The sequence below is a fragment of the Dermochelys coriacea genome, chromosome 1, assembly GCF_009764565.3.
Source record: "Dermochelys coriacea isolate rDerCor1 chromosome 1, rDerCor1.pri.v4, whole genome shotgun sequence".
In the NCBI taxonomy this organism is placed as follows: domain Eukaryota; kingdom Metazoa; phylum Chordata; order Testudines; family Dermochelyidae; genus Dermochelys; species Dermochelys coriacea.
The window spans coordinates 271,424,768-271,445,975 of record NC_050068.2 but is presented as its reverse complement, the minus strand read 5'-3'; the positions used below and the strand labels follow the sequence as shown (position 1 = coordinate 271,445,975).

Sequence of the window (21,208 nt, the reverse complement as noted above, 5' to 3'; positions counted from 1 at the left end):
CACAAAAAGAAAAGGAGTACTTGTGGCACCTTAGAGACTAACAAATTTATTTGAGCATAAGCTTACGTGAGCTACAGCTCACTTCATCGGATGCACTTCAGTATCAGTTCATATACACTCTCTGCAAAAGCTTCCAAATTCATTTCTTAAGATTTCTTGCTGAAACTATTTTAAGTTATTTCCAGACTCTATATTTTAAGATACACTTTCATTGTTATCTAAACAGAGAATGACATTATTTATCATTGTTTTTATTATATATATTGCTGTAGCACCCAAAGCCCCTAATCAGGCGTGAGGCATTAGGCACTGTGTTCACATTCATAAAGACAGAGTCCCTGCCCTGAAGAGGTTACAATACAAAATAACAACAGAACAGATGAGGAGTGGAAGGAAAAGATAAACCTTACAGGCAAAGCAGCCAGGGTGGTAATCCCAGCCATACATCACAGAGACAAGGTGGGTGAGGTAATATCTTTTATTGGCCCAACTTCTGTAGATGAGAGAGACAAGCTTTTGAGCTTACACAGAGCAATCCGTCAGGTTTGGGAAATGTACTCACAATGTCACAGCTAAATGGAAGGTGGAACAGATCGTTTAGCCTAGTAGTTAACACATATTTCCAGAGACCATTCAAGGTAAAGTGGGGAAGGAGATGGAAGTTGCGGGGAGGAAGGGTTAGTGGGTTATAGATTGCTATAATAAATCCATAAATTCAGTATCTCTATTCAGTCCATGATTTTTTGGAGTCTAGCAAAGTTATGAATTCAGAAATCCACCCCAAAGCACATTGCCAAACTCATCTATTTCATCCTCACCCATAACAATTTTACATTCAGCAAAAAAACAGTCCCTTTGCCCAAACCATGGGAACAACCATCGCTACTAAGATGGTTCCCCAATATATCAACCTCTTCAGAGGCCACCTTGAAGAAGAGTTTCTGAACAAATGCACCATGAAACCAATGATATACCTGAGATACATGGATGACATTTTTATCCTCTACACAGATGACCTAAACTCTTCCACAACATCAACCACCACCACCACCCATCCACTAAACTCTCTCTAGAACAGTGATTCTCAACCAGAGGTCCGGGGGCCCGAAGCAGGTTTCAGGGGGTCCACCAAGCAGGGCCGACATTAGACTTGCTGGGGCCCAGGGCAGAAAGCCGAAGCCCCACCACTTGAAGCCGAAGCCCAGGCAACTTCGCTTTGCAGGGCTCCATGGTGTGGGGCCATGGGCAATTGCCCTGCTTGATACTCCCTAATGCTGGCCCTGGCTTTTTTATGAAGAAAAATAGTTGTTGTTGTAGCACAGATGGGCTATGGAGTTTTTATAGCATGGTGGGGGGGCCTCAGAAAGAAAAAAACTGAGAACCCCTGCTCTAGAACACTCCCACCCTAGCATCAACTTCCAGGGCATCACAACCAGTTTCAACAATGGAAGCCTACAGACAACTATATACAATAAATTCACAGCTCACCACACCTATTTTCACAGATCCAGGAACCACCCCCAAACACACCAAGAAATCTGTTTTCTATAGCCAGGCACGCACAGAATGTATGCTGAAGAGAAAGTCCAGGATATATACACTTAAAATCACCTTCACCAAACAATGACATTCCACCAGAGAAGTAAATAGCATCATGAAATGGGCCATCCAAACACCCTGAGAGAACTTGCTTCAATATAGAAATAAAACCCCCTCTGACCACACAGCTCTACTTTTCACCTACCAACCCCACACTAAAACCCATACGGGGTATATCATCAAACAATTACAACTCATACTCAATGGAGACAATATCCTGAAATAAACCTTTCTTCAACCTCCTATTCTAGTCTTCAAACAACCCCCCAACTCCTCTCCAAGCTCATCATCAGAGGCAAGCTCCCTGCAAATCATGGCCCTCCAACTCAAAGTAGCACCAGATATTGTCAGAGCAGATGCAAAACTGTAGACATATCTCCATTTCTGCTATAATCAACACTCCCCACAACACACATTTCAAGGTCCATGGGTCCTACACATGCCTATCACAACATATGGTATACTTCATCCAGTGCAGTAAATGCCCCAATAACAACTATGTGGGTGAAATGAGACAATCACTATGTTCTCAAATGAACTCTCACAGAAAAACAATAAAAGACAAAAACATGGTATCACTCATGGGTGAACACTTTTCACAAAAGCAATCACTCTATATCTGACCTATCTGTCCTCTTCCTCAAAGGAAACCTGGACAACACCTTCATGTTGTCATGAAAGACATGCGTGGGAACTTAAATTCATAATTTTGCTCGACACTAAAATTATAGTCCGAATAGAGACACTGGATTTACGTCTTATTACAACAACCTATAACCCACAAATCCACCTCCAGCTTCTCCCTCCCCATGACTGGAGAGCTGTTAACAGGTCACTTTACTTTAAATGGTCCCTTGAAATATGTGTTAGCTATTTATGTAAACAATCTGTTCCACCTTGTATTTAGCTCTGACATTTTGAATACATTTCCCACACAAGAAGAAGAGCTCTATGTAGCTCAAACCCTGTCTCTCTCACCTACAGATGTTGGTCCAATAGAAGATATTACCTCACCCACCTTGTCTTGCTAATATTCTGGGACCAACACAGCAACACCACCACTGCATGGGTTGTTTACATATTTCTTTTATATGTGTTACCCCAAAAAATGTTTTAGGTGGGCTTTTGGAGTGGAAAGTAGTACTTGGAGCTGAAGTGGGTGGGAGGAAGGGACTGTTGGTGTTGGACAGCGAACAGAAAAGAGAATAAAGATGAGATGGGAGTCAGAGAGGAAGGGGAGAAGGAGGGACAGAAGCACAACGGCCGGGAGAGTGAGGTTGGGCAGCTGAAGGATTGCAGTGGCAGGAAGGGGTGGTTAGAGGAATGAAGAACGGCCACTAATCAACAGCAATACAGAAGAGGAAAAGAAAAATCCAGAGCCCAAGTTTCACAGTTGAGTGAGTGAATAAGGATGACAGGAGGCTAGAAGGCACCTCCTGGCTACTCTGCTTTTCCTTATATAGAAGAAAGGCTGCTGGGTAGCTTCCTCTGAAACCATGATTGTGAAAAGGGGTTACTAGGAATAACTTTTCTTTAGTATTTTGTCTTTGTGGAGCCACACTCTTGGAATACATGTGCCCTGGGCAGCCAAGAGCAACAACAGTAACACCAGTGTAGACAAAGTGATGACAGCTGCCAGCCTTTTAACCAGCACATCACCGAGGTCTGGGCAGAGCTGCTCTTATGAATGCAGTTGCCCGGTGGCAGCGACAGTGAAAAACATGAGGGGAAAAAGGCTAATATAGAGACACCCATTGAAGTCAACAACAATGGATCTATTCACATGAGTATATTCTAATCATAGTCAGTAAGAGTTGCAAAATTAGGCCTAAATAAAACATGTATGAGGATTAATATTTTGTTTATGAAAATCCTGAAATGAGGGAAGCCACACACAGGCCTCTGAACAGAACACAAACAAGCATCATGTCATACATACCTAACAATAATGCAAATCACTGAATAACCAGAGCAGGCAGAACATACATTCCTTGGCTGGGAAGTTACTGGAAGTTTAGAGCAATGGAAGAGATAGTTTAGAAGAGGGGATTTTCTGAGCCCTTCTTCCTCTCACAAATAAATCACTGTCCAAGTAAACAATGATAGTCTATTTTAAGATTATGTTTAGAATGGGCAAATGACTGAAAACTCTCTCCTTCTCATTTGGGAAAGGCACAATAAATAAATAAATAAATAAATAATAAAAAATGTGGTATGAGTTACCAGTTCAGTCTTTAAATCTTCTATTATGGCTCTCTCTTTCTGTAGTTCTTGCATCAAGTTTGTCACTTTCTGCTCTGCACTTTCTCGAAGGCTCATTTCCTCATCATACTTTGCCTTAATATCTAGTTAAAAAGGAAGTTATGCAAAAGATCATTCATTCAGGTTTTAATTAAAAGAAGAACCGATTGCATAATAATTTTATGTACTTACCTACAATTTCAGTAGCCAGCTGTGCGGCTTTTTGCTCAAACAGGTCTTTCATCTGCTTAATATTAAAATTTTCTACTTGGGTCTCTTCGAGTTGCCGTTCTAATGTTTCTACTTCAAAAACAGCAGTATATATTGAAAAAACTAAAATCAGAGGTTATACATAAACTCATATTGATAAAAGAGCATTACAAATGAGTAACTCACCAAAGCTCACTTAACCTTCAACAGGACTGGTCATAAGCTTAAAGTTAAACATGCGCTCAAGTGCTTTGCTGGAACAGGATGGTGAGCACAGCATTTTGAGGAATGAGCTCATAATCTAGCTAACCATTGGAAATTAGTTTATCCATTTTGGTCACTTTTTGTACACTGCTAATTTCTAAGCCCTGAGGTGCAATCAGAAGTTATTTAATAAGGTCAGCCAGAGATTGTGTGTGTACATAAGAAAAGTTATTATTTCATGAGTGTCTCATGCAAATATAACATGGAACAAAAAAAATTATAAACATGCAGATTTTAAAAAAAGTGTTTTCTTTGGCAGCAAGCAGGGAAGACTGGCACTGAAGTCAACAGAATGAGCACTGACAACTGGTGTAATTCGAATGTCAACGATCACTTAAAATGATTAAGAACATGTTCAGAAATCAAAACCATGATCAGAAGTACTTTTATGGTCACAATAATTTCACCTCCTTAATCCTAGAAATGGTGGAACCAATCAACCTCTTTCTAATATTTCTTTATTCTAAAAATGAATAAGGCAACCTTACATGTCCCTATAAACTTATTGAAAAAAATTTAGGCAACAGAAGACATTACATAATTGCACCATTTTAGCCTTTCATATAGGAAACAGTATTTTTCATCCAATCTGATGTTTCACTTAACTTAATTTTTCTAACATACAGTACTGTAGTATTTCAATGCAATGTAGAAACTTCTCTATTAAAATATTTCTCACCTGTAGATGCAGACGTTGTCACTCCATCAGGCTTAGATTCCTTAAGAAAAGAAAAAATGAAGAATAAGTGTGTCACTAAACAGTAAAGGTAATAACAAAAGTTTCAATAGCAGACATTTCCTGAGCATTTGAAAGAATTCCATACTTGAAGCCTCTAGAAAGTTTACGAAAATAGACTTACGTGCTTCAATGCTGCAAAGCAATTTAGGACAGAAAAGGCCAAGACGACTTTCCATCATCTTATCTTAGCTGTCACTTAGCTGTCATACTGATGCAGAACAGCAAGACTCCAATGCTGAAATCTGCCTTTACAGCAATATATGTTGTTATACACACTATTACATGCAAAAGGAGCAGCAGCAAAGAATGGAAAGAGAGATTTTCCCAAAAGGTTCAAGCAATTCTATACTTTTAATCTTTCACATATAGAGCGAAATCCATCCCTAATTCCTATTTCTGAGGTTTGTATAAATCAGTTCTGAAGTAACTCTTCTATATATGAAAATAAATTAGAGTTCCATTGTTTCAGGAGGGAAGTTTAATACGGTGAAAGAGGCTACAATTAACTTTGTTTGGTGGATGTTTTTGGAGAAGATTTTGGGGGGGTTTAAGATTATATTGCCATTTTCAGAAATACTTTGGAAGCAATAAAACTACAGTTTCTCAAATAGATGCAATAACAGTGAAGAGACAGATAACCTAGGAATGGTCTGAATGAGCATACTGTGAGGAAAAATCTGACTGGAAATTAAAGGGCATGTAGTAATGGACAATCATAGCACCTTTAACATCCCTTTAACCTCATACACAGTTATTTTACTGTATATACAACTGATTTTTTAAGACACCTCAGGAATCAATTTATGGAACTAACTGAATTGGGCCACGTGCCTTACAACAAGGTATTAATCTTCAATGTCAAAGATGATAATAAACTGCTTGTTGTAAACCTGCTTCAAGTATTTTAAAGCAATTACTTGCTGCCGCTGCACTTTTTCTAATTCTTTCTTCAGCTCTTCTGAGTACCATCTCTCCTCCTAAACAAGGGGGGGGGCAGGGAGAGAAAGTGTATTACAAACTCACAATTTAAGCTGCTAGCACACTTCACAATTTGAAACCAGGAACTATATTCAAATAAAATTAATTTCCAACCTTAAGTGAAGCTTGCAAGTCTTGAATTTCTTGTCGGAGTAGTGATATTTCATTGCTGAATAAAGATCCGGGAGTTGAGAAATGAATAAGTCATGGTTAAATTTTTTTGATTAAACTTCCAGTACATGTAATAGTTCCTATTCAGCTTTATTATTACATAAGCTGGATACAGGACACCTCACATTTGATCAGTGTCTTAATACAGTCTTACATTTTTTATTTTTTTTAATTTAATGCAAACTGAACTGCCATATAATATCTCATTTTCACACTAATCACCAGATTTTAAAAGTGCTTAGTCACCTTAAATATCTTAATAATTTTTAGTAATGTATTTGGTCTATTCTCAGAATGAGTAATTGCATTACAGTTTATGGAATTTTCTTTTAACCCTTGTATTGGACCAAAAATAACCCAACTATTTCCATATTGGGGTCTTGGACACCCCTAATATGTGAAAATTGGAGATAACACATGGGATGCATTTCAAACTGACTTTATTTGTAACCAGTGAACTATAAAATTATGAATAAGTTAAAACTTTCTAGATTCAGAAGAAGAAGTTACTCACCTTTTGCAGTAATGATGGCTCTTCGAGATGTGTGTTTCTATGGGTGCTCCACTATAGGTGTGCTTGTGTCTCTGGGCTGCTGATCAGAGAACTTCGGTAGCAGTGTCCATTAGGCCCACACATGCACTGTCTTTCCTTGTGCCACACCATGAGGCTAGTCAGTGTGCTACGCCCCCTTGACTTCCTACTCCCACATGGGACTTAAACCTGGTGTTGAGATGACTGACTAGGCCTCCTTTTGAACCCAGGGCCACCTATTCACTTACATACCTCTCAGTGAAAACGGCCTTCCTGACAGCAATTACTTCGACCAGGAGAAATAGCGGCTCCAGTGCACATCCCCCCTACATGGTATTCTTTCGGGACAAGGTTACACTCAGGCCACATCCAAAATGCATTCCTAAGGTAACCTCCCCGTTTCACATGAACTAATTGATTCATCTCCCAACCGGTCAACAGCACAGAGATGCAAGCATACCTGCGGTGGAGCAGCCCTAGAGACATTATTCAAAGAAGAACCACATTACACAGTACTTGTGCTGTGGTCTAATTGACCCCATGATGAAACACGTTTTTAAAAAAGGAACACACTCTACAGGTATTGGGGGCTAACTGACTCCATGTTTAGACAATGAAAATAGATAGCAACAGCAACAATATAAAAGGCACAAACACAGCAAAGTTGCAATAAATGACCTACTTCTTTGAACAAATGGAGCTAACAGGTGACATATGTTCTAAAAATAGTAAGTTTTTAAACTTCACACACTTTTTGTGTGTTTTTCTATCTCATTTCCTGGAACAGATGCAACATTTTCCCCATTAGTCTCTGGATCAGTATCCAGGACACTGGACACTACTTCCCTAGAAGCCTTAGGAAAGGCTGGAATGTTCCTTTCATGTACCAGTGCACTAAAAATTTCTGTACCCAGGTCCCTGAGAAACATTCATCTCTTATTCAAGGATGTATTATGCCACTTGTGATTCAACAAAATCTAAACAACATATGCCTTCAGACATGCAATGTGCATGTGCAATCCAATAATGCATCTTTGCCCCAGTCACAGCATCTGTCAAGCATGGATTTGTCAGAAAATGTATCTGACAGTTGTTGCTTCCCCAGAAATTCTTCCTAGCAACAGAAAACCAATTTGATGGCATTATCTTCAAAGAAACTCAATTTGCTGGACAACTGTGATGATACATGAGGCAAATGTTATCTGGAGTCTCACAGATCCCCAAGAACCCTTTGGTACTTTTGGGGGGGGTGGGGGGAATGACAAAAAACACTGAAACAGTGAAGATTAAAAACAATGCTGAAAGACTGATATAATCATATCATAACTGCTGCCTCAACATAAAAACCATCTGTGCTGGAATAGTTGCATAATTAATTTCAGGTCTAACTGACCCCAATAACTTTTTAATGACCCTTTTTGCTACACTAAAACCACAATAGAGTATGAAGATAAAACCAATGCTAACAAGCTCTCCTTATCATACTTTGAGAATACCTAAAGAAAAAAAGAGTCAGTGGCTTGCCTGTCATGTTTTATTTAATTTTTGTTTATGTATTTGGGGTGCAGGAGATCCCCAAAGACCTTGAAAATGTAGTACTTTCATTTTTCCCACTGACTAACATTGAGGCAGTCTAACTAGGAGGTCCTGGATGATTGGAAAAAGGGAAATATAGTGCCCATGTTTAAAAAAGGGAAAAAAGAGAACCCTGGGAACTACAGACCTGTCAGCCTCACTTCAGTCCCCGGCAAAATCATGGATCAGGTCCTCAAGGAATCCATTTTGAAGCACTTGAAGGAGAGGAAGGTGATCAGGAACAGTCAACATGGATTCACCAAGTGACCAACCTGATTGCCTTCTATGATGAGACAACTGGCTTTGTGGATATGGGGAAAGTGGTGGATGTGATGTATCTTGACTTTAGCAAAGCTTCTGATACCATCTCCCACAGTATTCTTGCAAGCAAGTTAAAAAAATATGGAGTGGATTAATGGACTATATGGTGGATAGAAAGCTGGCTAGATTGTCGGGCTCAACGGGTAATGATCAATGGCTTGATGTCTAGTTGACAGCCAGTATCAAGCAGAGCGCCCCAGAGGTTGGTCCTGGGGCCGGTTTTGTTCAACAACTTTATTAATGATCTGGATGATGGAATTAATTGCACCCTCAGCAAGTTCGCAGATGACACTAAGTTGCGGGGAGAAGTAGATACGATGGAGGGTAGGAATAGGGTCCAGAGTGCCTAGACAAATTGGAGGATTGGGCCAAAAGAAATCTGATGAAGTTCAACCAGGACAAGTGCAGAGTTCTGCACTTACGAAGGAAGAATCCCATCCACCACTACAGAATAGGGACCGAATGGCTAGGCAGCAGTTCTGCAGAAAAGGACCTGGGGATTACAGTGGATGAGAAGCTGGATATGAGTCAGCAGTGTGCCCTTGTCGCCAAGAAGGCCAATGGCATATTGGGCTGTATTAATAGGAGCATTGCCAGCAGATCGAGGGAAGTGACTATTCCCCTCTATTCGGCACTGGTGAGGCCACACCTGGGAGTATTGCATCTAGTTTTGGTTCCCACACAACAGAAAGATTGTGGACAAATTGGAGAGTGTCCAGCAGAGGGCAATGAAAATGATTGGGGGCTGGGGCATATGATTATGAGGAGAGGCTGAGGGAACTGGGCTTATTCAGTCTGCAAAAGAGAAGAGTGAGGGGGGGTTTGATTACCTGAAGGGGGGTTCCAAAGAGGTTGGAGCTAGGCTGTTCTCAGTGATGGCAGATGACAGAACAAGAAGCAATGGTCTCAAGTTGCAGTGGGGGAGGTTTAGGTTGGATATTAGGAAACACTATTTCACTAGGAGGGTGGTGAAGCACTGGAATGGGTTACCTAGGGAAGTGGTGGAATCTCCATCCTTAGAGGTTTTTAAGGCCTGCCTTGACAAAGCCTTGGCTGGGATGATTTAGTTGCTGTTGGTCCTGCTTTGAGCAGGGAGTTGGACTAGATGACCTCCTGAGGTCTCTTCCAACCTTAATATTCTATGATTCTAGCTGACCCCGTTACCTTTTTGGTGACTTTTTTTTGCTACACAAAAATCACAGTAGGTAATATAATAAAACCAATGTGGGAAGATTGACCCCATCCTAATTTGAGCATATTTAACATATGAAGAAGTACAGGTTTGTCATACCAATTTTTATTTAAATTTGTGTGTGCACTGGGGTCAGACAGACCCCAAAACAGTGGAACAGTTAAATATGCAAATAAACTTGATTTAGTCCTATATTCTGTTTTACTGAATTGTATCAACTAAATAATAGAACTTTAGAATTGCAAGATAGTGTATTAAAATGTTTAGCTGTGTTATAGTCCATGTTATTAAAAGTGCAGGCTAGTTCCCCCTCATTTCCCATATAGTATCAAGGGCCAATGCTAGGAGTATGCTATCCTATTTGTTCTGAAATATGCAGTTATATAATATTTAACCCAAGAAGCAATTCAATATGCCCAATAGTTACACCAATTTGAGGGCCTGAATGCGCTGATGTTCAAAACCCTGGGGCTTGTAACTCTCAAATTTCACTCAGAAGCCTGATGTTCTAGTTGCCCAGGAAAACGAAATATGAGGAGGAAATGATTATTAATCAGTTTGCATAGCACTTTTCTAAAATCTCAATTCACCTTGATGAATTACAAAACTATACACATAAGGATCACATCACATCACTGAAATGCAGCCACCCTTAATGTGGAATGAAGCAGCCATATTACTGCCAACAACACATTATTTCTTTCTCTTATTATTGGTATGCAGTAATAATCTGAGGCCCCAGTCACAACGAAAGGCTGATACAAAAAACAATACACAAGAATTCAGGGTCACTATATAAAAAAGAAAATCTCTGATAAATATTATTAGTGTCTCACTAGTTATGTCTATATTGTAAGTTATCCATTTAAAGCAATAATGGGATTTAGGTCTTCTCTAAGCAGGAATGTTTGACCAGTTATACTGACATATTCATACAGATATAGTTATATCACCATAACCACCCATGTGGACACACATATTCTCTATAAAAGTGGCTTTTTTTAGTTTAGTTTGTGTCAGTTGGGAAGAGGTTTAAGCTAAACTGAAAAAACTCTCTTATACTTGAACAAAAGTGTTCACGCAGAGGGGTTATACTGATATAACTATGTCAGTTTAAATTCACACCTTGGCTTTCATTAGAAAAAATGACACTTTTCACAATACTGTGCTTTTCCTGGCCCGATTCCAAAATAGTTAGCTATATTTCATCTTTCTAAGCCTTGTCTAAATGGAAATCTTTATTTGGTATAACTTGAGGCACGAAGTTAAACCAATATATTTATACCATACCATATAACTCTCTGTGTGGACACTCATTTCAGTAAAAGAGAGTCTTTTTCCTCATTTATGCTTATGTCACTCTGGAAAGAGGTTTATGTTAAACTGAAAAGGCCACTCTTATTCTGCACTAAAAGGGTGTCCACACAGGGAATTATACTGGTATAACTATATCAGCTTAAGAACTTGTAAATCTCTCCTGTGTATACAAGCCCTTGTATATAAGAACTCTTATTTCTTTTTGCTCCCCTTGAGCTACATGACTCCCAGTCCTTCTCCCACTTCTGTCTTCAATCCTTCTTCTATGCAGCCCCCCTAAATCTGATATATCATCCTTGATCCAGATATACTTTAAGTTCCTCTTTTATGTGATGTGTGACAATGACTATAAAAACATTATCTTACTCAGCAAATCTGTTCCCAATGTGTACTGAGGGGCACATCTACTCACGTTAGTGAGCAAAGTAAATTTGTATTGTTCTTTGTCTTCTTTCCCCGCAAAACAGCAAAACTAATACTGAGTGAGCTGTGGATGCAATCCATCTTATGTATCATCGACAGAATTGTTTACTGCATTCCAGTCAGTTACACCTGTGCAACCTCACTGAAGACAAGGTGTTACTGAAGGCACAATTTGACCTATAGAACCTTTATTAATTACTGGTGATGATACACGAGATGGAAAGGACTCAGCTTGACTCTCAGAGACTATGCTGAATTTGCAGGGCTGGCACGTAGACGGGAAAAAAAAGCGAACAAAAGATTCCCCATCGTTTTACTTGCAAACTGAGCACATTTGATAAGCAGATGAAAATAAACATGGAAACCTACAATGCCAATTGTACAGACTCACTTTTAAGAGTAGACTCACATCTTAAAGTACACTTCTTCCCAAAGGCCTAATCCCCAGCCTTCACCCCTATGTTCACAAGTCTTAACTGATGAAGGATTGGGGAGGGTATTTAATATTAGCCCTACCTACTTCATTTTTAATGTCATCATTAAGTCATGCTACTTGTTACTTTCTAAAAAATATCCTAGAAAAATCATTTTTATTAGTTTATTTGAATGGTTGTTTCACCAATTTGAGCAGAAATAATTTGTTTTACATGTAATAAGAGAAATATGTTAAAAAAACATTCAAAACATTAAAAGACTCAAATGTTAATGTGTACTCTTTCCTTTGCTGAGCTACAGAGAAAGACTCTTTGACAGCTCCACTACAGCTATCGAATTTAGTAGAATGAGCATGTTCAGCTGAGTGAAGTCATCAAGATCCCATGCCAATTGGATAACTCTCAGTCAGGAAAAGCTTCCAGATCAGTATGTGAAAAGAAGATCTCCAATGGTCACTGGCTGTGAGCAATGGGGTTTTGATGGATGTCCTGCCCTGCCATTTTGTGCCCTGCTGCTCTGCTTCTGTCAATGCCCAAGATGGCTCTTGGCCTATCCCAATTGCAATTGGAAAGAAATGGGAGCGCCTTCTTCCTACAGACAGTCACAAATAGGTTTTGGATTTTGTTTTATATATTTTTATTTTCCCACAATGGACTCTAACTTAATAGCCATTGCATGTTAAATGTTATGTTCTTTTCTTTACAAAAACCCTATCCTTCATCTTTATGAGTTCAATAGGTTATCGATGTTTTAATTATATTATTTATCATTTTTGGCTTATTATTTTTATCAATCACAGAGGGTTTGCTCCACGGTTAAGACAACAGCTAGTCAAGATATTAGTTGAACCCAGCAGAGTTATACAATCTACACCTTTATTATATTAGCATCACATGTTCTCACACAGTATGTGACCACACTCAAAAGCGGCTCACCATCTTATTGCTATGCACAATCAAGACGAGAGTTATGAAATGCATAAAATGGAAGTAATACAGGCTGAAATGTACAACAGCCCCATATATCCATTGAATCAAAGGGGAAACAAGATGGAACCTTGCATGAACAAATCCTCAGGGACAAGGAACAAGATCCCAAAATCAATTTCTGGGAATGCTCAAATAAGAAGGGAATCAAGCCATGAGCTACCCCCATCAACTCCAGCTACAGACATAAGAGTCAACACCACCTCCTAATCAACAGGATTATAGGCAACCAATGGAATTAACAATATCAATATGTAAATCCAGTTTTCATCTATCACCAGTCTAGTATCAGCTAGCATAGTATTAAACTAATATTTTAATTGGTTTTAGAAATGGGGCATTATGATTTAAATACTTCACTGCATAATTAACTGTTCAGATTAGTACATACTTAAATGTAATTAGACAGAAGACTAAATGCACAAATTAATATTGTTCCACCTTTTCAGTGAAGGATGCTCTTCTCCTCCATGACTTGAATCGATGCCAGATCCGTGAACTACTTCATAGTGCTTGAAAAGTTCTTCAGCAGATCCATGAGATTTCATACACAGAGGACAAATAAAGCCCTATTATAAAGGAAAGAAAATTCAACAGTAGTTTTTGCCTTTTCCAATCCTTTTCATCCTAACCGAGAGTTTCATTGGTACCGTTTAACAGGAAAAATAAAATGTAGGAGAGTAGTTATCTTAAAAAATACCACTTATCTATTTCTCTGACATTATGGAAAGTAGAGAAGACTAGAAAAGCATAAAATAAACACCCTGTTTCATTATGTAGTGCTGTTTTCCAGTAAAACTGTACCTATTGCTAAATTTCACTCCCAGAACTAGTACACAGAATTGTAATAAATTATAAGAAATGTAGCATCACAAAGGACTCAGTCACTATTTTTAATGTTTGAAGAAAGGCTGTGTTAAAAAGGCACATTCACAAAATTGTTATTAAAAAAGGGGTTCTGTTCCTTTCAAAGATTTTCCTAGGATGGAGACCTTTTGAGAACCACACTCATAGTAATCAGACTGAATAAAAAATTGCAGAGAAGAGCCAGCCAGAAACTCCAGCCAGCAGGGGCAGAAGCAGCCAAAGCTGGGGATGCTGCACTGGGGGAAGAGAGTAAAATGGGGCCCAGCCGAGCCCATCCCTCTCCCCAGTAACCCTCTGAACACAGAACTGTGCAGAAGAGACACCCCCACACACACAACTTTTGGGGGCACTAGGACCCAGGTGTAGTCTCCCCACCTCCCTCTTATGTGGGCTTGGGAGAAAACTGAAGAGAAAAGCCAGTCAGAAACCCCAACCAGTAGAAGCAGAAGCAGCCAACGCAGGGACCTTGGGACATTCAGAGAACTTTCCACAAGTTTGACTCGACTTTCTCTGCCCTGTGCTGATTGACTGTTTGCTGCAACCCTCCCCTCCCTCTCAGTCTCAGCTCTTCACTGCCCCCCTACGCTGAAGAAACCATCGGCAGGGGTGCTCGCGAAAGGTAGGTGCCACCCCATCATCAAGAACAAAGAAGCAGCAGCTCACACCCGACCAGAAGAGGGGCGCTCACAAGAGGTGGGTGCCGCCCCGTTTCAAACTCAGAGATTTCAGACACTGAATCGGCCAAAGGGAGCGCTCACAAGAGGCAGGTGCCGACCCCGTTACACCACTCCTTTCATGGACAGTAGGGGCATGCAATAAATAGCTAAAGGCTCAAAGAGGGGGCCTTCTTAGCACTGAGAGAAAGAGATTCAGGTTCCACTGCGGTGGAACCTTCTAAGTAGGCAGGAAAGTCCTTATTGAGCCTTTCCATAATCTATTGACAGGTTTCAGAGTAGCAGCCATGTTAGTCTGTATTCGCAAAAAGAAAAGGAGTACTTGTGGCACCTTAGAGACTAACAAATTTATTTGAGCATAAGCTTTCGTGAGCTACAGCTCACTTCATCGGATGCATTTGGTGGAAAATACAGAGGGGAGATTGATATACACACACAGAGAACATGAAACAATGGGTTTATCATATACACTGTAAGGAGAGTGATCACTTAAGATAAGCCATCACCAGCAGCGGGGGGGAGGGGGGGGAGAAGGAGGAAAACCTTTCATGGTGACAAGCAAGGTAGGCTATTTCCAGCAGTTAACAAGAATATCTGAGGAACAGTGGGGGGCGGGGGGAGGGAGAAATAACATGGGGAAATAGTTTTACTTTGTGTAATGACTCATCCATTCCCAGTCTCTATTCAAGCCTAAGTTAATTGTATCCAGTTTGCAAATTAATTCCAATTCAGCAGTCTCTCCTTGGAGTCTGTTTTTGAAGTTTTTTTGTCGAAGGATAGCCACCCTCAGGTCTGTAATCGAGTGACCAGAGAGATTGAAGTGTTCTCCAACTGGTTTTTGAATGTTATAATTCTTGACGTCTGATTTGTGTCTATTTATTCTTTTACGTAGAGACTGTCCCTTTTGGCCAATGTACATGGCAGAGGGGCATTGCTGGCACATGATGGCATATATCACATTGGTAGATGCGCAGGTGAACGAGCCTCTGATAGTGTGGCTGATGTGATTAGGCCTTATGATGGTGTCCCCTGAATAGATATGTGGCAACAGGCTTTGTTGCAAGGATAGGTTCCTGGGTTAGTGGTTCTGTTGTGTGGTGTGTGGTTGCTGGTGAGTATTTGCTTCAGATTGGGAGGCTGTCTGTAAGCAAGGACTGGCCTGTCTCCCAAGATCTGTGAGAGTGATGGGTCGTCCTTCAGGATAGGTTGTAGATCCCTGATGATGCGTTGGAGAGGTTTTAGTTGGGGGCTGAAGGTGATGGCTAGTGTATTGGTTAGAGAGTGTGGAAAATCAAGTAGTCCTGAGTAGTTGGGATGGTATGTACTGATTGCAGCTACATGCATTCGTAAGGAGCTGGTGGACAGACCGTATGTCTTTAAAGATAGGATATAGTTAAAATGACTAAAATATCTGTAAGTATGTGGTAGGCTGCTACTGTGTTGCACCCAAGACGAGAAGGATTTCCATATATACTCCTGGGGGGGATTCTGCGTGACTGTGCACCCAAAGAAAAATCCCCTCCCCCCACAGAATTCCTATGCTTCCCTGCAGAAAACGGCAGGGAAGCAAAGGGAAGCTGTGCGGGGATGACCATGGGTGCAGTTTTTTTTGGGGGGGAGGATTGCACCCTTCCAAACAGAGGTGAGGCATGGGGGGGGACCACATGGGGTTATGTGCCCCCCCTTCCAAATTTCTGCAAGCGCAGAGCTGCCCAGCCTTCCTTTTTTCTGTGCAACAGTGAGTGCCCTCAGTGGGGCTGGGTGTGGGTGGGTGAGGAAATGAGGGAAGGCAGGGTGAGGGGGTGGGGACAGAGGCAGTGGGGAAAGAAGGGGGTGGAACAGGGCAGGGAGAGGGGAATGTGGAAGTGAGGGGAAGATGGAGAAGAAAAGGGGATAGGGGAATCGCGGGAGGAAGCAGGAGCTTGGAATGTGGTATCCCCTCAGCAGCAGCAACTGGGGCTCCCACATTAAGCAGGTCCATTGAACCCTCACCCTGACAAGCCCTACCCCCCTCCCCCCCAGACAAGACCCACCCACAGCCCCACCGATCCCCAGACAGCTGCACCTGGGACCCCCCCCCATCAAGCCCCAATCCCCCAGCACCCGGACTCCCCCACTGAACCCTCCGCCAAGCCCCATCTCCCGACACCCGGACCTCCCCGCTGAGACCCAACCACCTTCACCTGGATCCCCTGCAGAGTCCCATTGCCCTTGCACCCAGAACCCCACCCCCAGTGAGCCTCTGTGCATCCAGATCTCCCACTGAGCCGCCCGCACCCAGATTTCCCCACACAGAAACCTCTCATCCCACACCTGGATACCCCCCCACACTAAGCCCCTCCACACTTGGATCCTGCAGGGCTGAGCCTGCCCACCCACACCTGGTGCACCTGGCGCAGAGGGGCAGGGTCCAGGAGTGTTTCTGGGGCAGGCCCGGCCCTTGCACTATGTCAGAGTCAGGTACAGCCTCACTGCCAAGTCCCTGTACGAGGGGAGCTGGGAGCTTCCGGGTGATCTCCCAGCTCAGTGCAGCCTGTTGTCTGTGCTCCCCACTGCCATGCTGGAGCCACATTTGTTTACTGACAAATAAAATTTGCAGAATTTTGTAGAATTTTTTATTTTTTGGCACAGAATTCCCTCAGGAGTGGATTTAGCTAGGTAGCATTTCTTTGTGGAGTCCTTTCTGCTATTAGAGAGGATCTCTCATACAGCTGAGGAGCATGAATGTTCTAGAGATGATACCATCCAAATATGAGGTGGAGCAGTCACGGATTGTGGTGTCTGATCTTGCCATTGCACTGGGTCAGGAGCTTGGGGTATGTTGGGAGGATAATCGGTGGGCACGATGAGACACACAAGAGGTTGGGGAACCAGAATTATCTAGGCCAGAAGGGGGCGATCAAGATGACCCTGGCTCTGTCCGGTTGGATCTTTTGTAGGACTCACAGCAGGAGCAGCGGTGGAGGGAAGGCATAATTGAACTGGTCTGACCAGGAAAGTAGCAAAGCATCACCTGGGGAGCGACGACCTAGGGTTTTTCTGGAGCAATTTGTGGTATATCTGCTGTTTGTTTGAGAAGTGACTGTGGTTGGGGTTCCCCATAGAGCAGTAGTGGGCAACCTGCAGCCCATCAGGGTAATCCGCTGGCGGGCTGCCAGACCCACTGGCCAGGAACGGCGAACCGCAGCCACTGGGAGCTGCAGGCGGCCGTGCAAATGTAAACAAATGGTCTGGCAGCCCGCGTGCAGCCCCCAGATTGCCCACCACTGCCATAGAGTGAAAATGTTATGAAGTTCCCACCCATGGTTCAGTGTAAAGTGTCTGCTGAGGAAGTCAGAGAGCACATTCAGCTTTCTTGGAAGGTAAGCAGGTCATAGTGTGATGTGATTGCTTATGCACCAATTCCAGTGGTGGATTGCTTCTGCACACAGGGAGGCCGATTTCACTCCCCCTCGCTTGTTGAGGTAGATGACAGTCATAGAGTTGTTGACATTACAAGGACACAGTGACAGTGGATGAAGGGGAGAAAGTATTCTCACACCCTCCATACTGCTTGTAATTCCAGGATATTGATGTGCATCCTGGATTTTCAAGGTACACTAGCCCCTAGAGCTGTGTGGCTGTTCATATAGGCTCCCCAAACTAGGAGGGATGTGTCCATAATTATGGTTCTCTCTGGAGAAGAGAGGAGAAAAGGGACCCCCACATATACATAATGGGGATGTGTCCACCACAGGAGGGAGGACAGTAGCTTGGTCGGGACTGTCACCACAAGGTTCATGGAATGGCAGCTCAGGGAATATCATGACTGTAGCCAAGTCTGCAGGCACTGAAGGTGGAGTCTTGTGAACAGGATGATGCAAGTGCACAAAGCCATGAGGTCAAGTAGGGAAAGATATGTTTTGAACAGTACCTGAGGGTTGCTTGTGATGAGACTTAGGGAATCGCTGCTGATAGTCTGGAACCTGTCTGTGGGCAGGTATGCCCTTGGGATGACAGAGTTCAAGACTGCCCTGATAAAGTCTAGAGACTGGGGGGGGGGGCAGATTTGTGTGTGTTTATACTGATTCCCAGTGAAGAAAGGAGGTGGAGCATCATAGAGGTTGATACATAGGCTTCCTGGTGCGATTTGTCAGCAAGGAGCTAATTGACAAGGAATGAAAACACAGGGCGGCCATGAAGTCTGACATGAGCCACTATGACTGAAAATACATTGGTAAAGACTCCGGGGGGCTGCTGCATCGAAGGGCAGTACTCTATATTGAACATGGTCGCAGCCTAGCTTAAATCCAAGAAAGTGTCTGTATGTGGGGAAAATATCTATGTGCCACCAGCCTCCTCATTGTTTTTGTGGATACAGACTAACACAGCTATGCCTCTGATACTATCTACATTAAAGTAAGTGTCCTTCATATCGAGAGCCATGAACCACATGCCCTTTTCTAGAGATGAAATTATTGCTGCCAACATGACCATGCAATATCTAAATTGCAAATGAAGCAGCTGAGATGGCAATTGTTTTGTAGCGTGAAGCCAAAGCTGAGGACACTAATGGTTCCAACCCAGACCATGCAGCATTGAGAAGGAACTGGAGGCAGTCAGTCCACCCTGCCCTTTATCACCTCGGTCAGAGGCACAAGGTGAACCAGGACAGGTGCATGGACCAATGGACACTACTTTCAAACTCTCCAGCTTCATAACGTATGGTATGCATGCATAATCCACAGTGGCATACAGTAGGGACCATCATTCAAAGAAGAAATTATGGATAGTCTCTGATATTATGTTCTGGAGACTAAACAGATAAATATGCCAAACCCCCTATTTAAAGGGGAAAGAAACTATGGTGGCAGATGCCCTGTTCAGGAAGGAAGGCTCTGACCTGCTGCCTCTGGGTCAGTCAGTGACTAACCTTCCTGCAGCTTTTTAGGAGAGGGGGGTCTGACCATAAGAGCATCTGAGTGCCAGAGTGCAAGGAGTTCACTGGTATCAGTTAATGAGTTTCAGCTGGCCTGACCAACTCCATGTACCCCAACTCACTATGGTTATCTGTATCTAAAAGATGTCATGTAATGTGACATTGGAAAACCAGTAACTCACTAATCATTAATATTCTTGTGTGATGCATGTGCATGCCATGTGTAAAGAGTTATGGATAAATGCTGTACTGATGACTAAAAAGTATTTAAACCAGGCATGTTGGAGGAATAGGTAAATAGGTCTGCCCTGGACAAAGAAATGTGTATTTGCTTCTCTGAGCAGTCCCATCGTCACCATGAAGGTCTTATTTATATACCAGATAAACAAAGCCATGCAGGGGAGGAAACAGCTTCCGGCAGGGAAGAGAAACTTTATCTGGGCTATAAAGACCAGGGGTCTGAACCTCAGGTGATAAGTAATTTAATCAATTGAGGGTATATAATATTGCAGTATATGCAGTTTATCAAGTGTAGTGTTTTATGAAAGCCTATAACACACTGGTGATCAACAGCATTGTGAACAGTATGTATTAACATTACATAAGGAATTATGGATACTTATTTATATTATACTTTACAGTCTGTGACCAAAGAGGAAAAAGGTCTCTCCCAGAGGGAAACATCACAGCTATCTACTTGTATCAAAGAAACTGAGCAAGATGTGATGAAAAACAATGGAAGCCCTATTTACATAAAAATCAGGAGGATAGGAACAAGGGAAGAACAGCATGCGGTCATCCTGTCTCCTAGAACCAGGTCATTGAATTTAGGAAAATATAAACAAGAATAGACGCCATTTTGGCATATATCACTAGATGAACACTTGGGGCCAGAACTCGTGTAAGCTGAGAAAGATCGGTCCTTCAGCCAAGGAGGGTTGAAGTCTCTGGGCCTGAATATAAGTGAGAAACCTACTTAGGCAAAGATCTTTCCACAGGAAGACAAGGAAAGGCAGCATCTTGTACTTCTATGGAAGATCCTGACTGAGGGAAAATCAGCAATGGCTGGGAAGAAGGAAGATTGGTGAGAGAAACCATCTTGAACAAAGCCTGTACCTTGCTAGATCAAGTTTTAGCCCTTTAGGTGCATGCTTTTACTTTTATTTGCTTTTAATCATCTCTACTTTTATTTCTTTTACTTGGCATCACTTAACCTATGTCATATTGTTAATAAATTTGTTTTATTTTTACTATAAACCAACTCAGTGGTGTGCTTGAAGGGAAGAGGGTATCTACCCCAGTTCAGTTAATAAGCTGTAATGCACTTTTGTCTCTATGAAGGAGCAACAAACCTTATTTCTCTGAATGGTTCAGGTGAGGACTGGACATTTCGGGGCACACTGTTTTAGGGAGATTCAGGACTGGGAATGTGTTGGGGTCACCGTGCTGATTGGTGGGCTGGTGGAAGCCAGAGTGGGGTTGCAGACAGGCTGCTGGGGTCAGAGCTGCTGAACCAGAGCTGTCTAGCACACGGATACTCAAGGTGTGGCCTGCATGTTTGTAAGCTGGCTGTAAGTGTCCCTTGCTGAGAACGCAGCAGCAGGGCATTTCAGGCATCCAAAATACCTCAATTTAACTGACAATCAATTAATTCACTGTAAAAAATAACAGTGTAGATACACCCTCTTTCACTCTGGGCCTGATTCTCATTTACACTAAAGTACCTTTACACTACTCTAGCAACATGAAGAGGCCCTAAAGTGGAA

The 21,208-nt window shown here is 42.1% G+C and overlaps 1 protein-coding gene across 1 annotated transcript in view; it reads right to left on the bottom strand.

Moving 5' to 3' along the window:
- EEA1 (early endosome antigen 1) overlaps window positions 1–21,208 on the bottom strand; it is a 140,665-nt gene that overhangs the window by 79,414 nt on the left and 40,043 nt on the right. Inside the window, 6 exon segments of the mRNA XM_038401122.2 lie at window positions 3,823–3,944; window positions 4,033–4,143; window positions 4,994–5,033; window positions 5,971–6,030; window positions 6,146–6,200; window positions 13,425–13,552. Coding sequence (XP_038257050.2) covers window positions 3,823–3,944; window positions 4,033–4,143; window positions 4,994–5,033; window positions 5,971–6,030; window positions 6,146–6,200; window positions 13,425–13,552 — 516 coding nt within the window.